This window comes from Centruroides sculpturatus, unplaced genomic scaffold (genome assembly GCF_000671375.1).
Source record: "Centruroides sculpturatus isolate CEXI.00-Female unplaced genomic scaffold, Cexi_2.0 scaffold736, whole genome shotgun sequence".
Lineage (NCBI taxonomy): Eukaryota > Metazoa > Arthropoda > Arachnida > Scorpiones > Buthidae > Centruroides > Centruroides sculpturatus.
The window spans coordinates 38102-58508 of NW_019385055.1; the positions used below are offsets into that span (position 1 = coordinate 38102).

The 20407-nt window shown below is 30.2% G+C and overlaps 2 protein-coding genes and 1 long non-coding RNA gene across 4 annotated transcripts in view; all 3 read left to right on the forward strand.

The window, feature by feature from the left end:
- LOC111634015 (patched domain-containing protein 3-like) overlaps positions 1 to 9970 on the forward strand; it is a 35278-nt gene extending 25308 nt beyond the window's left edge. For both annotated transcript variants that reach the window (XM_023378693.1, XM_023378692.1), the window contains exons 2-4: positions 6186 to 7193; positions 7265 to 7597; positions 7669 to 9970. In XM_023378693.1, coding sequence (XP_023234461.1) covers positions 6197 to 7193; positions 7265 to 7597; positions 7669 to 8990 — 2652 coding nt within the window. In that variant the 5' untranslated portion in view covers positions 6186 to 6196 and the 3' untranslated portion in view covers positions 8991 to 9970. The remainder of the gene's footprint in view (positions 1 to 6185; positions 7194 to 7264; positions 7598 to 7668) is intronic.
- A 67-nt stretch (positions 9971 to 10037) lies between these two features.
- On the forward strand, positions 10038 to 13027 carry LOC111634010. Its single transcript, XR_002758131.1, has 3 exons — positions 10038 to 12406; positions 12486 to 12686; positions 12767 to 13027. It is a non-coding gene; the product is annotated as an uncharacterized LOC111634010 (long non-coding RNA).
- A 5452-nt stretch (positions 13028 to 18479) lies between these two features.
- On the forward strand, positions 18480 to 19724 carry LOC111634009 (patched domain-containing protein 3-like). The gene has a single exon (XM_023378683.1). It carries the CDS (start codon positions 18480 to 18482, stop codon positions 19722 to 19724), a length of 1245 nt encoding a protein of 414 aa, XP_023234451.1.
- The last annotated feature ends 683 nt before the right edge of the window (positions 19725 to 20407 follow it).

Below are 20407 nucleotides of genomic sequence, written 5' to 3' on the forward strand. Positions count from 1 at the left end.
TGATACAGACGTGCGGCATTAAAAAGTGCATATTAGATTAGTAAATATAGTTAATTGGTATACAATTATATATAATCGAATTGTAGCAAAAAAATAATGCATTATGACAGTAGTTAAAATATGTATTTCTAGTTACAGGTATAGACTTTCGTATCCGCAAATGAGTAAATGGGGCAATTGCGCCCTAGAATCGAATAAAAATGCCACAAATTACAATCGTAAAAGTGATCGAGATACGTAACCTTTCACCCTCGACCGTGGGGTGCTTTGATACAATACTGTATTCTATAATCTGCTTGTGAAAAACCCAAAAAGTTAAATAATTAAATAAAAATTTAATGATGAAATTATGTCTTCAATATGTAGTCTATTAATTGAAGTAAACTATAATAAAACAATGTAAGTAGAATTTAATAACTAATGAGTGATGCATACAGGCCTATATGCATTACTTCATTGAATAAATTTCTATAATAATAAGTAAGAAATAGACAATCAAACTATGATTCAATTAATGAAATATTATTTAATATAAAGTGAATATATTTGAATATTTTTTAATAATTATAAAATTTAATAAATAATTTTATAATTAAAAATTTCGAGTAATAATAAAGCTTACATCTTGAATATTAAACATGAGAAGAAAGAACAAAGGAATGTCTGTTTGTTTGTTTGATTTAAATTATGATGAAAACTTATAATTTGCTTTTAAACGATCCACTTGGTTCACTGAATCTTTAACAATCTTTCCTGTCTGTTCGTATGACATAACCGGTTCAAGGTCTTTTATAACATGTTTGTTTTCAGGTTACTTAACGGATTAGTTCAAATTTTTCTTCGGATTACTATCGGCTATACTAGTTTGGTACGTTGTGTTAAATCTAATCAAAAGTCCCATAAAAAATAAAAATTTTATCTTTTATCTATCTTAATTATTAGGACATGTTAGATTTTTAGTTTAAAAACTAAATAAATAAAGTTGACTAACTCTCCCTATTAAATCACGTCAATCTTACTGATTTCTATATTAATAACACCTTTTTACAGTAATCTTTTACTGTTTATTCAATAGACACTCAGCAAAAACTCGATTATCTGTAAAAATACCAAAAAAAAAAAAAACTAGAATGTGTAACTTTGTATATGCCACAAAGTATAATACACAGAGACCGAACTCTTCATGTAAGTGGAAATTATTACGTTATTTTTCGATTATAGCGAAACTGGGTCATATACTTAACATTACGTTAGAGTTTGAGTAAATTAATTTACTTTCAAATACAGTAATTGAATTACAGTATCCTATTTATAGTTCACGAAACTTTAAATACGCGGTGCTTGATGACCGAAAACACAGAAACAAACGAGTTTCTGGATTATCCGAAAAACCTCTAGTAAAGTTCGGATAATCGAATTTCCATTGTAGTTCAGTTCAGCCTTTGTTTCTTTTTTCTACGTAAATGACAATTTATTGTAAACAAATCTGTGAAGTATAATAAATTTCGTTCGATTTTTTGAATATTTTTACATGAATTTGTTTTTCTCCTTTTTTAATTTAATTGTTAAATTTTAATTATTTATACTTTAAAAAATGTATATGAACACCTTTATAAATTGGGTGTTAAAAAAGACATTCGGCATTTATATAGTAGATAATATACGCCATATTGAGTAAACATAAGTTGATGACGACCGTTTCTGAGATAAATAATACGACAAAGACACGGAGTTTTCGAGAGACAATGGCGTGTTATCCTATGGAGGAAAAGAATAATTGCCAGGGCCCTCGTCAACAAGAGCACCAAAGCAACCTTTTATAAGAAAATATTTGCCCAAAACAATTCCTCCGAAGAAAAATGTCTGTAGAGTACATGGAACTCCCTAATTCAAATTCGCTTAGTCCCCGTGAAGCTTTAAGATGGCAATACCAAGCATACAGTACATGGAAGTGGAAAGAAGACGCAAGGAACACCTTGTGTAAGTATCAAGGTAAACATGTGGCAAGATTACTTTCTCTTTTCACGTCGCATGTCACACGAAGAAGCCATAAGTCAGTCATGATTGGCCTAGTAACATACAAAACTGTTAATAGGTCGAGTTTTCGACTTACGTTTACTATAGTTATTTTCATTCACTATCTACCGTATAAATGCTGAATGATTTTAAATAGTATTGTATGTATACATAATAATATTTTTTCCAAGTATCAATAAGTTAAATTGAAAAAGTTATCATGTTACACTATTGTATCTGGAAAAATCTTCACGTGATAAGATTATAAAATGATGTAATTTGAGGAAAGTAATATGGTAACAGGAAAAAAAATCATATTACTTTTTTCGTTTATAACATTTCTCAATAAGTTGTGAAATATTTTAAGTTATTAGACTCTCGATTTAACTCACAAAAAGATTTCTATCTTAAAGGAAAAATTTAAAACCTCATTTTATTCGCAGATGAATTATATAATATACTCAATGTACATTATAATATAATATAATAATATTTTATTTATACATTATAATAATACAGTAAAACTTCGATTTAATGAATAATTCGTCTTCGGATGATGATGTATGGAAACACTCTCGTTGTGAAGTTAAGAGCAAAAATAAATAAATAACTTGTTAATTTAATTACATATAAAAAGCATTTTAAAATTAACAGGATGTTAATTTTATGGACATGACATATGGACCGGAAATTTTGTTCGTTAAATGGAGGTTTTACTGTAATTTAATACAGTACATGCTGTACGTTGTAAGATTCAGGACCGGTGCTAACGTGTAGGGCGCCTTTGTGCAAACTACTTTTCAGATCCCTTCGCCAAACATAAGATATTTATAAGTTATATCATATATAAACTTATCGTTAGTATATAAGTTATAGTATTTTAAAGCAAATTTCTTAAGGACGGCGAGGGATGAGGAGATCCCCGCATTTTAACAAAAATAATTGTCATTTTGTTTTCATATTTTGATATTATTTTTCATATGAAGCGGGATTTGTCCCCGAACTTCCTCTTCCTTATAAACGACCATTGTTTCTATAGTATAAAAAGGAAAATTAAAATATGATTTGATATTGATTACATTTTATTTTATAATTCATATTTTTTTCTGTATTTTTATATTTAAATAATTACACCATCTTAATTTTTCTCCAACCCATTAAAAGTTCTATTTTTACAGTGTATATTTTTACAATATTATATAAAAACCTAATTAAAACGAACAGTGTGTATAGCGAACAAATACCTTCATATATATAAATGAGTATGTTTGTTTGTTTGTTAGCTATACATTCCTAGGCCGTTCGACCAATTGCTACGAACTCAGCAGTTACGTTCACGTATTATTCTAACTTAGTTAATGTTATAAATATCACCCCAAAATATTTATTGGTTATTTTATATATCAATTAATTTGTTTACCTTCCATTTGCTGGGCTTACACGTAGTGCCATCTATTGGTAAATTATTTAAGAAAATAATAAACTAAATTTAATTCTTAAAATAGATATAATTTAAATTTATATGTATTATATTCATNTTTTGTTTCTTAATCGTTACCCCATTTTGAGATATTTATCGAAATGGACGCCAATAGATACATATCCACGGAATTTCTTTGCTGTTTTTTATTCGAGAGGTCTTAAGACATGGAGATTTGCAAAAAGATTAAAATATCAAATTTGACACGACTACAATACTCTATTTTGTTATCTATACATAACGGTTGGAAAAATATCAGAAAGCAAAATGTAAATTTATATGTATTATATTCATTCAATTACTATGGCAATTGAGTGAATATGATATTGCGCGAAGTAGACACGCTAAATTATTATTACGACAGGTAACACATAGCACTTGCATGCGTGTAATCGAAAGTGTTACCCTGCGAAAAGTCTATAAGTACTGTATTTAATTTTCTACATCTAACGACTCGGGTGTTTTTATTTTCGAACTGTGCTTCATTCTAATAAGTTCCCTCCAGTAACGGAGTGGATAAAACCATCGAACTCTGGTAGTTAGTCGTGGGATTGGGCCACGTGGAGTTTTCCGGGTTTTCTTCACAATAGTAATACTTAAATAGGGTCCAGTTTCCCATAAAAGTCTTCCTGGGATGTATCTCCTTTAGCAGATTGCTCAGTTATCGCGTTACGATAACCGAATAAACCAAACTAATTTTAACGAGCTATTAGTTATTGTTACATCGTCACAATACCGAGCTGTAACTTTTCCTCACAATATTTTCAATTTTTTTTGGTGTCTTGCCCCTGTACATCATACTTTTCCTGTTAGCAACAGAATCGTGCCGTTTATCTATCTAAAGCAGTGTTTCCCAAACTTTTTTAGGCCATGCCCCACTTTAACATTTCTAAAATCATCATGTCCCCCCATACATAATTTTAGTTATAAAATTTATTTTTGTTCTTTTTAGTAATATGAATGATAATTTTAAAGCGATTTCTTACAACTGTTGTCAAAACANTTGATGATTTGGTGTCGAGATAAGTTAGGTGGCTTTGTTTCTAAACAAAATCTGAAATAAATAGGTTTAGATTAGGTTTTAACCTTGTTTTTTAATGTAATTTAAGTGCTAATTAGGTAGATTTATTGTATTATACGATGAAAAAAATTAAGGAAATTAATTACCGAATATACATTAAACAGATTTTAAATATCAGATTGAATTATCTGTAATAAAAAATTAAAAAGATTTTACTGCTAATAATATCAGATACATTTTGGCATTTATAGTTAATGTATAGAAAAACAAGTATTGAATTAAAAAATTATTTACATTTTTTAAACTTGTTTATTGAATCGTAATTATTAAATTGATTATAAATACACTTGACAAACGTACTATCACGTGGTTTTCTGGTTTTTCTTTACGCGTATAATATCTAAATACGGCCCAACTTCTTATAGAAAGTCTTTCCCCGAAATATCCTTTTGGCAGATCATGTCATCTTATCTCATCAATCCCATCTTTATCGAAGGAGAAATCACGTGTATATTTCTAATTGAAAATAAACAGCAATTTTATAAATTAATATAGTTTGAGGTACACCAAACTCCTTAGAAGCCTTTTTCCTATTCCAATATCTTATTTCTAATTGCTTCTATGGCTTTTTCCAGTTTTCAACTTCTCCCATGGAACTCATGGTTACTTGGAACCATCTGAGACATGTTTTCAAATAATCTTAATTAGAAAAAGGAGTTTTTAATATTATATATATTATTTTATCTATTTCTAAACTATATTTATATTCTATAAATATATATGTATATGTCTGATCTAAACCTATTTATTTACAAGGAACTATACAGGAACTTTCGTTACAAACCGGAAGTAACGTTATTTCAATTCAAAAATGTCTCCCCCCGAAAGGTTAGATAGATGACCGACACAACTTTATTATTAAAGGAAAAGTATGATGTATAGGGACAAATAACTACTAATTTAAAGAGGAAAGCATATATTTTAAATTAAATAAATTAAAAATTTGATTAAAAATTGCATCCTGGCATTGTGACGATGTCACAATGCCAGGCTGCAATTTGTGCTTTTAACAAAACATATCTTTTAATTAAAAACTTTGTTACCTCCTTTATACTGAAAATAGCAGGTTTGCATGTGAGCTCCTTGGTCTCCCTCATCTGCTCTATTGCATTTATTACTTCGACATTATTTTATAAATATTTTAACGATAGTTTAAACTAAATCTTATTTTAATTGTGTAATCTGAATTGCATAATTACGCCTTTTTAATTAGCGCAATCTGAGTAGTGGCATATGTAAAGTACTGTACGTCATTCATTGCGCTCAATATTATACAAAGATTTCCCCTCCAAATTCATTGAACATCAGTTATACCATGATTATAGGATTGATTATAGGATTGATACTTTAAAACATACTGCAAAAAATATTTTATTCTTCATGAAACGTTTATTCTTATTATATTTCACTACTATTATTGGAACTTCTTGTAATGGGATAGCCATTGTAAGTTCTTTCAAAACACTACTATTACACTGGACTAAATAAAAAATCAGCTAAAAATATGATTTATTATGTAATAAATAAATTAATAATATAAGTGATTAATATTTGCAAAGAATTTTTATTTAATGCCGTTATTTAGTAATACGAATTCTTTACTTACAGAATTAAGATTAATGGATTTGTATTGCATCCAACGTGGTTTGTCTTCTTCGTTTAAACACCTTGGAAGATTTATTGGCAAATATCCAAAATGGTTTATCGTTCTTTCAGTTATCTCTAGTTCTATTATTTCTTTAGGAAACATTTGGATTAAATTCGAAACTGAATTTCATTATTTATTTAGTCCAATTAATGCACGAGCTTACAAAGAAAGAGAAATTGTAGAAAAATTATTCCCACCAAATAGATCCGTTTATTTTGATTTTCTTCGAATGACCGATCAAGGAAGATTTGCTTCAGCCATAGTAATTCCAAAAGATGGAGGCAGTATATTAAGAGAAGAAATATTTCAAGAAATATTGAAACTTGACGGATTGATACAATCAATTAATGTTACTTGGAAAAATGTCACGTATAGTTTTAACCATTTATGTGCCAAAAATTATGGAGTTTGTCAAGATAATAATTTGTTAGAATACGAAAAAAATATCCATCATTTTTCTGTAAATAAATTTTATATGAAATTTCCAGCTGAGATAAATTTACAGTTAATGGACTATAATCTTTCCGCCATTAATTTAGGAGGTGTTAAAGTAGATAAAAATGGCTTCGTTTTGGACGCTAAGGCCTTTCGTTTATTTTATTTTCTTGATAACAGCGATCCATTTAAAGATCATTTGGATGTTTTATTCGAAAAAGAATTCTTAAAGGCCATGGCACAACATACATCTGATGATTTAACTATAACAAAATTTGTTTCGTCGTCTTTTAATGAAGAAATCTGGCAATTTTCAATCAAAGCTTTAAAACTAAGCCCAATTCCTGTGTGCATAATAGTTACTTTCAGTGTTCTTTCGAGTATTAGTATGGAATTTGTAAGGAGCAAACCTTGGCTGGGATTAGCCGGATGCCTATTAGTTCCATTAGCTACACTACCTTCTTTTGGATTTGTAATATTTTGTGGATTTAAATGCACTCCTGTCAATATTATCGTTCCATTTTTGATTTTAGGTAAGATTTCAATAATACAGTTTAAAATAATACATATTTTTGAAAATTATTAAAATATACAAATCTTTTAGGTATTGGTGTGGACGATACGTTCGTGTTAATTGCAGCATGGAGAAGAACTAATCCAAAAGACAACGTTCAAATTAGGATGGGAGAGACTTATTCTGAAGCAGCTATGTCCGTCACAATTACTTCACTAACGAATTGTCTTTCTTTCATGATCGGTTTGATCACTCCCTTTCCAATAGTTCGTAATGTTTGTACTTTTGCTACCAGCGCGATCATCTTCACCTACATCTACCAGATCACTTTCTTTGGTGGTTGCATGGCTTTGAGTGGCTACAGAGAAGAAAAGAAGCTTCACCCAATTACTTTTAAGAAAGTAATTCCTATGAGAGAAGCAGGTAATTTATCTAAGAATAATTTATTAATATATTATAACAAAACAATTTTATTTTTAAATGCTTTTTTCCAGGTAATAGAGGGTATATATATAAATTGTTGTTTACCGAAGGATTCACTTCAAATTCAGCAGGAAATCCACCAAAATTGATGATTTGGTGTCGAGATAAGTTAGGTGGCTGGATGATCAAGAAATCGTCCAAGATCATTATTTTGTCTCTTTATATAACAGCTTTAACAACGGCAATTTATGGAATAACGATATTAAAAGAAGGAATAGAATACGGTGATATATTTCCAACAACTTCGTATGCTTCTTCGTATGCCATCAACTATAATCGCTATTTTACTGAATATCCTCACGCACTTCAAGTTGTTATTAGAGAAACTATGGATTATTCTAAGCCCGAAGTGCAAAGTAAAGTCTTAAATGTCATACAATCGTTTCAGAATAGCACATATATAGAGGAAAATTACATAACGTCTTGGCTAACATATTATTTATACTTCATCAAAGAACCACGGTTTTGGTTTTATAAAAAATCGTATAATTTCAGTGATCCAGAAGATTTTGTTCATTGCCTTCGAAACGTGTTCCTTCGCCATCCCGTTACGAAGATGTTTGAAAGAGATATCGTTTTTGACGAAGACGGTATTCGTATTTCTGCTTCGAGATTTATATTGCCTTCTAAACATGTAAATAATACCATATCAGAGAAGAATATGATGGCAAACATTAGAGCAAAAGCAGATGCTGCATCATTACCAGTAACAGTACACAACTTTTGGTGGATAGACTACGAACAATTGTTAGTAGCCGAAAAGTTAACTATACAATCCATAATTATAGCAGCATCAACTGTAGTTTTAGTGTTTTTTCTCTTCATACCAAACTTAGCGTGTGTCATTTGCATAATGTTTAACATTGTATCCATACAGGTTTGTATCCTCGGTTATATGGCATTTTGGAACGTAACTTTAAACCCTGTATCAGTTATAATTTTAATAGTATCCATCGGTTTATCTGTAGATTATTCGGCTCATATCTCTTACTCGTATTTAGAAGCAAAACAATTCAGCATTGAAGATCGAATTAAGCATTGTTTATTTGCTTCAGCCATGCCAATCATTCAGGGAACTCTGTCGACATTTTTCAGTGTAATGGTCACAGTTTTTATACCTTCTTATATATTTCTATCTTTCTTTAAAATTATATTTCTTTTAGTAATATTCTCATTTCTACACGGGTTGTTTATTATTCCAGTCATGTTATCTTCTATGCATTATATAGTGTACTCATTGAAAAGTAAAAACAAAAACAGAACTAAACATTACTCGAAAAGTACTAAAGAAAACCGTAATAAGGAATTGTTGACTGTTCTATCTTCAGTATAGAAAAATGGCAATCAAAGCATCAAAATTTCAATAAGATTCGTTCTATTCAATCTTATGCACTTAAAATATTCTGGAATTATTGTCAGTATATTTGCAGTTTATTTTAAGAAAGTAAATATATATTTTTAATATAAATCAAATGGAGGTAATACTTATAACTGAAAAAATAGATGGGTTTTTCAATCTATTATTTCATTTTTCACTCTTCACCCTGTTGACACTAATAGGACCAAATTATGTATGATTATACATTTACTCATTACGGGTTGGGTCAAGCCTACAATGGGCATGTCCGAGTAGTGAGGGCCTGACAAATCCGGTACAGATCATCCATGGAAAAATTTCTGGGGCTGCACGCTCGAGGTTTCGATTCCTGATCCTTCAGACTGCCTTAACTGGCCGTCAGTCCGTCTTTAAAATAACCTAACAGCGCACAATTCGAGCATGGAGTTAAGAATTTTACTGCTTATAAATGATGATATTTAGATGTAATAAAAACAATAAACCCCCGAGATATGAAAATTAAGGCATTCATTTTTGCCACGTACATGTTTTTATCTATTCCGAAAATTGTAATAACGTAATTCGTCCACTTCTCGGCTTTTTAGTGCTTTAATACTATTAAATCATACGGCGACTAATCTTGTTGTAGACTTATTAAGAAGAATAGGGCTTTGTAATTCTCTATACGACCATAATCTGTTAACTTCATTCCGAAATGGACCGTCGTTCTTATTAGGATACAATAATTAAACTTGGATCACATTAAAAGATATGATTCCATTACAACAGTTAAATAAATTGTACAAAATAAACAAAAATGTAAAGTTTTTCAGATTTTCACATGTAAAATTTTATATTATTTTTTAAATTATGTGTGGATAAATATAATTCAATGGAAGGAAATAAATCTATCACATTCTATTATATAAATTTATCTAAAGAGTCTACATTTAATTTTTTATATTATTATAACTACTGTATTATGTCAGATGTACAGTACTTATTTAACGTAACCATTAAATTTGTAATATTTGTAAATAAATATTGATTTATACTGAATACAATCGTACCCAGCAAAAATAAACAAATAACGTAACCAACACCTTGTTGCTTGCTGAGGGAGTTTTATTAAAATCGAACGTTTTCGATCCACTTAACGGATCATCATCAGGCAAGAATATACGAAAATGGAATACATCATAAATGGAATAATAAGTTCAAAAATTCAAAATATCAATAAACTGATAACATATCAATTAATAAAAATAAAAAATAAAAAAAATAAATAAAAAATAATAAATTGTAAACGATACCAAATAATAAATAATATACTACAACGACTACACATTAATACTAAGTTTCCTTTAAATCAAATAATTATCATATTTCAGTTGTTGCGCTACTTGTAAGCTTCTTAACGGCAAATTTCCAAGCCGAGGGAAGACCCTCCGCATCCCTAGCATTAATGCAACTGTCCTTAAGTTTGCTCCTATATATCTCCATTTTTTCGGCCGTCTTCGCCAAAGTTGGTGAGTGTACTTGTCTCACGACTTCCGCTTCCTCCCATCCAATCAGGGATCCTTGGGCCTGCGCCATCTGGGCCAAAATTGTTGTATTATAAAGGGGTTGTTAAAAAAGAAGATAAGGCAGGTGTTTACAAGATTCCCTACGAGAACCAGCTATTAGGAATAAAAAAAGATTACATAGGAGTTACCACCAGAAGCCTCGGGGTACGGATTAGAGAACATAAGTATGATGCTAGAAAAGGGTCTAATACAACAATTTTGGCCCAGATGGCGCAGGCCCAAGGATCCCTGATTGGATGGGAGGAAGCGGAAGTCGTGAGACAAGTACACTCACCAACTTTGGCGAAGACGGCCGAAAAAATGGAGATATATAGGAGCAAACTTAAGGACAGTTGCATTAATGCTAGGGATGCGGAGGGTCTTCCCTCGGCTTGGAAATTTGCCGTTAAGAAGCTTACAAGTAGCGCAACAACTGAAATATGATAATTATTTGATTTAAAGGAAACTTAGTATTAATGTGTAGTCGTTGTAGTATATTATTTATTATTTGGTATCGTTTACAATTTATTATTTTTTATTTATTATTTTTTTATTTTTTATTTTTATTAATTGATATGTTATCAGTTTATTGATATTTTGAATTTTTGAACTTATTATTCCATTTATGATGTATTCCATTTTCGTATATTCTTGCCTGATGATGATCCGTTAAGTGGATCGAAAACGTTCGATTTTAATAAAACTCCCTCAGCAAGCAACAAGGTGTTGGTTACGTTATTTGATTTATACACTCAAAAAATTATTTATTAATTCTTTTTACGTTTATCATATTTAAATAGCATTATACTAAACATAGATTATTACTTTTGTGGTCTCTATACTTTTGTAGTACAATAGAAATGGAAGAGAATTCTGCAAATATTTACACAATTAAATTAATTTCTGTACGAATTAAAACATATGTTTAACTTTTTTCCTGATAGAAGGACCCAAACAAAACAGTTTCTTGTTGGAATTTTGAATTCCATAATTCCTCACAGAGCCAAGGCGTTAAATTCAAAGTGTATTTCTAATCCAAATACGTTAGGAAACACTGCTCTGGAGAACATGGGTTCGAGTTTAAATGGAAACCTCCGAAAATTTACTTGAGACATATCCCATTCCTCACCCGAAGACGTTCATTCCATTACGGATTTGAAATAAACGCCCTGTCATTGCCTACAGGGCGAAGAGTAAATAAATTAACAACATGAGGCAATTTCATGCCAACACTCTAATGATAATACATTGAAATGAGAATCCACGATTCACATTATTAATAATATATAATATAGTGCTCAGCATATTAAAAATAAAGAGAAAATCCCTAATAGCGTGCAGTAAACAATAGATAAAACATTATTTTTAGCAGCATTGTTTAAACTAGTATTATTAACTATTAAAAGAATGGGTAGCATCGGAAATCATCCTCAGCACGAAAATAGTAAATTCTCCAACATCTTATTTGCTAAAGAAAAAAGAATAATAATTTTTCACGGACGTTTTCAAATCTGCACGCTATCATTACAAATCGAACGTTGTAAATCGAACGTTTTCAAACATCGGAACAATGTTTAGATAGAAAGAATGGACAGCTTCATCGAAAATAGAAATATTCAGCAAAATACTATTTTGGAGTTTCTGTTTATTTCAAATCAACCTTATCCCTGGATCATGTTCGAAGGTGGCTTTCCACATAATTTTCCAAAATCTCCTCTCTATCTGCTAACAAAAGTTCAATTTTTCATTATATGTATTCATATCTTTCGTAAGCATTTTAAACCTGAATATTTAATACATTTATTTATTCCAATAATTAATTATCTCGGATTGCGCTATATATTTCGAGTGAGTATTTATTTATTTTTTGATATAAAGGTATTCTTTATTTTTATATTACCATTTTACAATAATATTTCTTCTTCAGATATTTTATTATTTAGCATTCGTTAGTCTGCTTAATAGACGCATGTGGCCCAACTACCTCTGGTTTAATTACAGAATAGCGAGAACATATTATCCATATACTTCGATATTCATTATGAATTTGATCGTCATTTTAAAACTACTAAATTGTCATTAAGAAGAAAAGAAAGTTTCCATTTAGAAAATGCGTATGAATTTCTAGGTTCGAATTTTTTTATATTATTTCGTATATGTTTGTTTATTTTTTAATGTTTTAATACTTTTTAATGTTTTTAATACTAGATCCATTTAAAAACCATACTTGGTGCCTGTTAAAAGTACAGTACATCACATCCCAAGCATAAAATGAAGACAAAGTCATCATTATTGATCACTTCTAGTGAATCGTCGTATATTTTTGTACGTGAATCTATTACTTTACTAGAATTTAAAATGAAATTTTACTTGAATAAATATGAGCAGAAGAAAATATACTTTTGGAAAAGGAATACAGTATATAAATTTTTATCAAATTTATGTAATCGATAGAGAATAAAAATAAGAACATTTAAATTAAAATAGTAAAATAAATTTGATTCTGGTTAATTGATTAACATGAGTAATTACTTTTCACATTAATGTATACGGTTTACGAGCAGATGTGGCATGAAATGATCATGCCTACTCTTAAAGGATACAGTCGGCTAGCACGAGCGTGGAATAGGGTTTGTTCTCAAAAAAATTAAGGAGAGTCTTGATCGATATACAATATTGTTCCAAAAATCATTTACAGTCGAACCTGCCTATCTCGAATTTCACGGAAACGAGAAAAAAATTCGATATAGATAATGAGGTTCCTACGCACTAAACAGTACTAGGTTTGATACAGTAGCATGGGCGTTCACAGAAAATTTTCCAGGAGGGAGCAGAGCTTGGAGACAATTACATCAATAAATCTTTATGTAATTATTTAATTTTTGGAGATTTTTTCACAAGTGGATTATAGAAGACAGGATTGCATAAAAGGTTCCCGTGGTCGAGGGAATAAGAGGTATCTTAATCACTTTTACGATTATAATTTTATTAAATATTTTACTATGTGGACTCTCATGTACAATAGAACAAAGAACTTTATTCAGAAATTCGTATTTATATAAAGGGAGAACGATAAATAACCAGCCGGGACAACCAGTCCTACTGTTGCTTTTGTCTGGTTATTTATTGATCTACTCTTGTATTAAAATAATTCGTCTAATTTATTACTACGACAATTTCCTCAACTCTCCTTAATAGCTTTTAAAATTCTTCAAATATTATTGTAAGAAAAGCTTAAATTATTACATTAAAAAAAAAAACTTATTTGCGTGGAGGAAAAAATAAATACAATTCTTCATTTTATTTTTCTTGTATTACATTTTTATAATTCCATTAAATGCGAAAAATAGTATTAAAAACAATATTTTCAAGTATTTTTTTTATTTTAATCCAAGGTTATTTTGAAATGTTTTAAATAAATTTTCTTCCGAGAATTAGCGTAAAAGAATAAAGGTGTAATTAATTTTTTTTATTAACTACCTTATAGAAGTAGAATTTCTTTATAAATTATTTTTTAAAAAATTTGAAGGACGTATTTAATGATTTTAATGCAAATTATAAACAGAAAATTGTGATCGGCGAATCGATTTATTTCATAATTGAAGTATGATTGGAAATGACACTAAAACTGTGGAATTCAGCACGACATAAATGATGCATGATTTAATAATTATAGTGTGAAATATCATACGTCATATTACATCACACTAATGCGTGAATTATCCAATTATAGGTCATTTATGACGTATGATTTAATAATTATTCTTACGTAAAAACACTAAGAAAACAATTAAAAGTTTGAATTTTAGCATAGTAACATAGCATAAGTTAAATTAAAAGAAATCTATTTAAACTGTGGTTCTTAACCATGGACCACTGAAAGCACCCGAAGTGGTCCGTGAAGTTATCCCAAAATTATTAAATAAATGACGACGAGTTGATGACAATGCGCAGTATGTCAAGGTTAGAGCCAATAGCGGACTGGGCTGAGGTATGGTGTGTGGTCAGGAAATATGAAATTGGAAGGCACTAGCAATAAATTTGCATTTGAAGATAAAATCAGTGCGTTTATCGCTAAAATCGACCTATGGATCAGCAAAGTCGAAAGAGAGAATTTTTCTGCGTTTGATACATTGAACCCAATTATTGATTGATAGTGTGCCGAGATTAAAGGAGAAATACAAAAGAACATTACATTCCATTTGCAAAGTTTAATCGCTATTTCCTGACTGCAAGGACAAAGGTATTCGGAAACTGATTTGCAATCCTTTCATAGTCAACATTTCTGAGGTGCCGGATGAAATACAAGAAGAGTTAATTGAAATGCAACATGATAGTAACTGTAAGGATACATTCGAGACAGGAATTAATCTTAAAGATTTTTTTTTATTCTGATGAAACCGTGTTGTAGTGTGTCTGTATAAAGCAACTTAAAGATTTTTGGTTTTGCTTTCCCTAAAATTAGAGAAATTGCTTTACAGTACCTAACTTTATTTTCAACCACATATTTATGCGAGCAAGGATTCTCAGTGCTTTTGATAATTAAAAATAAACATCGAAATCAGTTGGATGCCAGTGCCGACATGCGTTTGCTTTAAGTAGCACTGAACCAAGAATTCAACAGTTGGTAAACAGTATGCAGTCACAAAAATCGCACTAAAATAATATAATTAATGCAACACTTTCTCAAATAATATAATACTCTTGGTTCCGAATAATTGTTTAATTTATAGAACAACCTTATAAGAACGTATATTACTGCCAAACAGCTCGTGGTCCATGGCAAGACAAAAATTTTGATAAATGGTCCCTCATCACTAAAAGGTTAAGAACCACTGATTTAAAAAATTGTGCAAAAAGAGTGTGGCGCAAATTATAGCTTCATGGGACCCAGGAGAATTTGAATTAGGAGTCCCCACGTATAGTATTGACATTTTTCTTTGAGGGAATGTCTTGGGGAAATATTTTCTTGTATATTGGTTTGGGCCCCTGTTGGTGGAGTTCCCCATGCAATTGCTCTAGGATAACGTTCCATTGCAAAAAAAGAACACAGTAAAACTTCAGAAGCCTGTACATTCTTGTCACTAATTATTAATTAAAAATGAATCATTTTTATCTTTCAGCGATTTTTACACCCTTCAAATCTATGTTTACCGAAGTTTCCCGAATATCGGTTTCGTAAAGCTCACATTTTCATGAAAACGTACCATTTTAAATTTCTGCAAATGGAACAAGGTATAACGGACCTCTTTGCAACATAGGAATTTCACGCAAACCAAGGATTATTTAGATTTTAAGCAATGAAGTTCACACAAACAAGTTGTAGTCATTTAAAACCCTTTTTTTATTCTAGTCAGGACTGATAGCGGACGACTTGAAGAAATTGGTTAACAAAAACAATGTAAACTCCAACAGTGTTCATCACATGTGAGCAAGCACGTAGATTAAATAAAGAATGGAAAAAGGAAAGAATCGGTAATTATAAAATTTAATTTAAAAAAATTGGATGGAAAGGCTCCGGATCTATCAAACTGTTGCCAAAAAACGGTTTGCATGCATGAAGCGCCGCATGTGGTATCATGAAGTTTGCATGGGAGCATTCGGCCGAAAAAATTGTATATAGTCATATCGCTTTTAATAGTAAATAAAAGCTTTCCCTTAACGATGCTGTTTATGGTTGATTCATCATCCACTACCATCATTAACAAAACTTTGCTATACTACCCCACACAGTGGAACACAGCCTATATTTTTAATATGCAATAATTAGATTAAGAATAGTTATATTGTTTTAATTTTTTAAATTTATGCATTAAAAATATATTTTAAGTTAGTAAAGTGTATTTTTTTTACAAAAGAAAACACCCTTAAATGTTTTATGCCTCTCTATCCTACTCTATTTATTTAGTTTTCGTTCAGTGTTGCAATTTGTGGGGCTCAAGAGAGTGGTCCAATCTCTTCTTTTTAGGGGTAAAGAAGAAGAGATTGTTTTATTTTCGTTTTTATTTGGTGGTATTTTTTACTTCAGTATTTTTTCAGTCAGTAAATAACCCCAAACAATACTTCCAATTTTTAAAAAATATATACGTTCTCTAATCCAGACACACAGGGCCACGGCCGAATGGATGTTTAGTTTTATAGAATCACAATAGTTAGGGGAAAGAAATAAAATTTTAGTAGATTTATAAAAAAAATAGTAATAGGGTAAATTATATCCTATAATTTATATAATAAAAATGCCACTACGGTATAATAAAAATTGACCTTTTGCCCGCGAACTCTCATGCCCTTCTTTTTTCATAATTTTTTTCGCTTTTGTCCTCCTTTTTCATCATGTATATTTATTAACCTTAATCTCTTACTCTCACGGGCTATTGCAACACAGAGTTTAGTTTAGTATTGTCTTTTTTTTTTTTTTTTTTTATATTTCACAGTGCTACAACGTTGACATCAGAAGTGTAAGTATCGTCTTAGATTTATATAAAAACGGATATAGAAATGTTATAACATATGCATTACTATATCATATAAGTTATAATGAGATGACATATTTGATATTCTATCGGAAAAATAACAAAAATAATAGCATAAATATTTTTTAAAAATAGGTAAATAATGGTAAAGGATCTTGAGCAACTTTCTCCGCACTCAGGTTAAAGGAAGTTCCATAAATTTTCAATTATAACCTACTAGGATATAAAATTTAAGCAATAAACACAATCTTAAAGGTGTAAATTTTGCTGAATTATGATAAAAATCTTAGTTTAGAAAAATATTTAAGTTTAAAAAACGCTATGACTCTAGTTCGAAGTTAAAATTGTGTAGAAAAATAATCATCCATTATGAGATATTATTAAAACAATTCTTACCGTATATTTTTAATTATTATAAAAAGGCTTAATTTTGAGGGTAGAGATGCATTTTTTAAAATATTATAAATGCCAATAACGAATAAAATTTTTATTAATCCGGACAACACGCCAGATGTAACACATGATCCCCTTTTTCTCTCCACCCCCTTGAGTTACATACTTCAAAATTTAATCGCATCAATTTCTCTTATATAAAAGTTTTCTTGCCAAATTTCGTTTCTTAATCTTTATTCCATCTTCAGATATTAAACGAAATAGACGGCAACACACACGGGATTTTTTCCATTTTTTTATTTTTTATTTTTTTTTATTAGTTCAGAGGCTTCAATATGTCTCTATGCTATTGATATAATTGAGATATTATATTTAAGATTAAAAACATAGCAAAGAAATGAAATTTCAGATACTTTATGACATAAAAGTCATTTACTGATATATTGCAATTATTTACCCCATCTGTTGGCGAAAATTGCAATTATTTACATATCAATATAAATTATCGTTAGTTTTTCTTCTGTCCAAATTATGTTACCGTATTTTCGCTCAAATAAGGACATGCACTTATACAAAGGCCAAAATTGGGACTATATTCCGAAAAGTACTTTAAAAATTTACTATTTTAAGCTTTTATACAACATTGTTTATTTTGGCTTTTTATTTTTAATAATGTGACTGAATAGTTATTGTGTCAGTACAGTACATGCACAGTACGTTTGATACAGAAGTGCAGTGTTCTTATGCCTCATACTCTGTATAAAAACGGTATGCTCTTATAAGTAAAGCAGAACTTCTGTGCCTGGAAAACAAGCGATTTTCACATATGCATGCTACTTGCGTGGAAATACGGTAACATTTATTGTCTGAAACATAATAATAATAATAATAAATCCAGCAACGAGTTGTCTGACTATCCCGTCAACATTTAAAACTGCGTATGTGGCACCATCNCTATTTTTAAATGCTTTTTTCCAGGTAATAGAGGGTATATATATAAATTGTTGTTTACCGAAGGATTCACTTCAAATTCAGCAGGAAATCCACCAAAATTGATGATTTGGTGTCGAGATAAGTTAGGTGGCTGGATGATCAAGAAATCGTCCAAGATCATTATTTTGTCTCTTTATATAACAGCTTTAACAACGGCAATTTATGGAATAACGATATTAAAAGAAGGAATAGAATACGGTGATATATTTCCAACAACTTCGTATGCTTCTTCGTATGCCATCAACTATAATCGCTATTTTACTGAATATCCTCACGCACTTCAAGTTGTTATTAGAGAAACTATGGATTATTCTAAGCCCGAAGTGCAAAGTAAAGTCTTAAATGTCATACAATCGTTTCAGAATAGCACATATATAGAGGAAAATTACATAACGTCTTGGCTAACATATTATTTATACTTCATCAAAGAACCACGGTTTTGGTTTTATAAAAAATCGTATAATTTCAGTGATCCAGAAGATTTTGTTCATTGCCTTCGAAACGTGTTCCTTCGCCATCCCGTTACGAAGATGTTTGAAAGAGATATCGTTTTTGACGAAGACGGTATTCGTATTTCTGCTTCGAGATTTATATTGCCTTCTAAACATGTAAATAATACCATATCAGAGAAGAATATGATGGCAAACATTAGAGCAAAAGCAGATGCTGCATCATTACCAGTAACAGTACATAACTTTTGGTGGATAGACTACGAACAATTGTTGGTAGCCGAAAAGTTAACTATACAATCCATAATTATAGCAGCATCAACTGTAGTTTTAGTGTTTTTTCTCTTCATACCAAACTTAGCGTGTGTCATTTGCATAATGTTTAACATTGTATCCATACAGGTTTGTATCCTCGGTTATATGGCATTTTGGAACGTAACTTTAAACCCTGTATCAGTTATAATTTTAATAGTATCCATCGGTTTATCTGTAGATTATTCGGCTCATATCTCTTACTCGTATTTAGAAGCAAAACAATTCAGCATTGAAGATCGAATTAAGCATTGTTTATTTGCTTCAGCCATGCCAATCATTCAGGGAACTCTGTCGACATTTTTCAGTGTAATGGTCACAGTTTTTATACCTTCTTATATATTTCTATCTTTCTTTAAAATTATATTTCTTTTAGTAATATTCTCATTTCTACACGGGTTGTTTATTATTCCAGTCATGTTATCTTCTATGCATTATATAGTGTACTCATTGAAAAGTAAAAACAAAAACAGAACTAAACATTACTCGAAAAGTACTAAAGAAAACCGTAATAAGGAATTGTTGACTGTTCTATCTTCAGTATAGAAAAATGGCAATCAAAGCATCAAAATTTCAATAAGATTCGTTCTATTCAATCTTATGCACTTAAAATATTCTGGAATTATTGTCAGTATATTTGCAGTTTATTTTAAGAAAGTAAATATATATTTTTAATATAAATCAAATGGAGGTAATACTTATAACTGAAAAAATAGATGGGTTTTTCAATCTATTATTTCATTTTTCACTCTTCACCCTGTTGACACTAATAGGACCAAATTATGTATGATTATACATTTACTCATTACGGGTTGGGTCAAGCCTACAATGGGCATGTCCGAGTAGTGAGGGCCTGACAAATCCGGTACAGATCATCCATGGAAAAATTTCTGGGGCTGCACGCTCGAGGTTTCGATTCCTGATCCTTCAGACTGCCTTAACTGGCCGTCAGTCCGTCTTTAAAATAACCTAACAGCGCACAATTCGAGCATGGAGTTAAGAATTTTACTGCTTATAAATGATGATATTTAGATGTAATAAAAACAATAAACCCCCGAGATATGAAAATTAAGGCATTCATTTTTGCCACGTACATGTTTTTATCTATTCCGAAAATTGTAATAACGTAATTCGTCCACTTCTCGGCTTTTTAGTGCTTTAATACTATTAAATCATACGGCGACTAATCTTGTTGTAGACTTATTAAGAAGAATAGGGCTTTGTAATTC

Coding starts and splice junctions, on each gene's coding strand:
- LOC111634009 (XM_023378683.1), top strand. CDS start 18,480: ATGATTTGGTGTCGAGATAAGTTAGGTGGCTGGATGATCAAGAAATCG.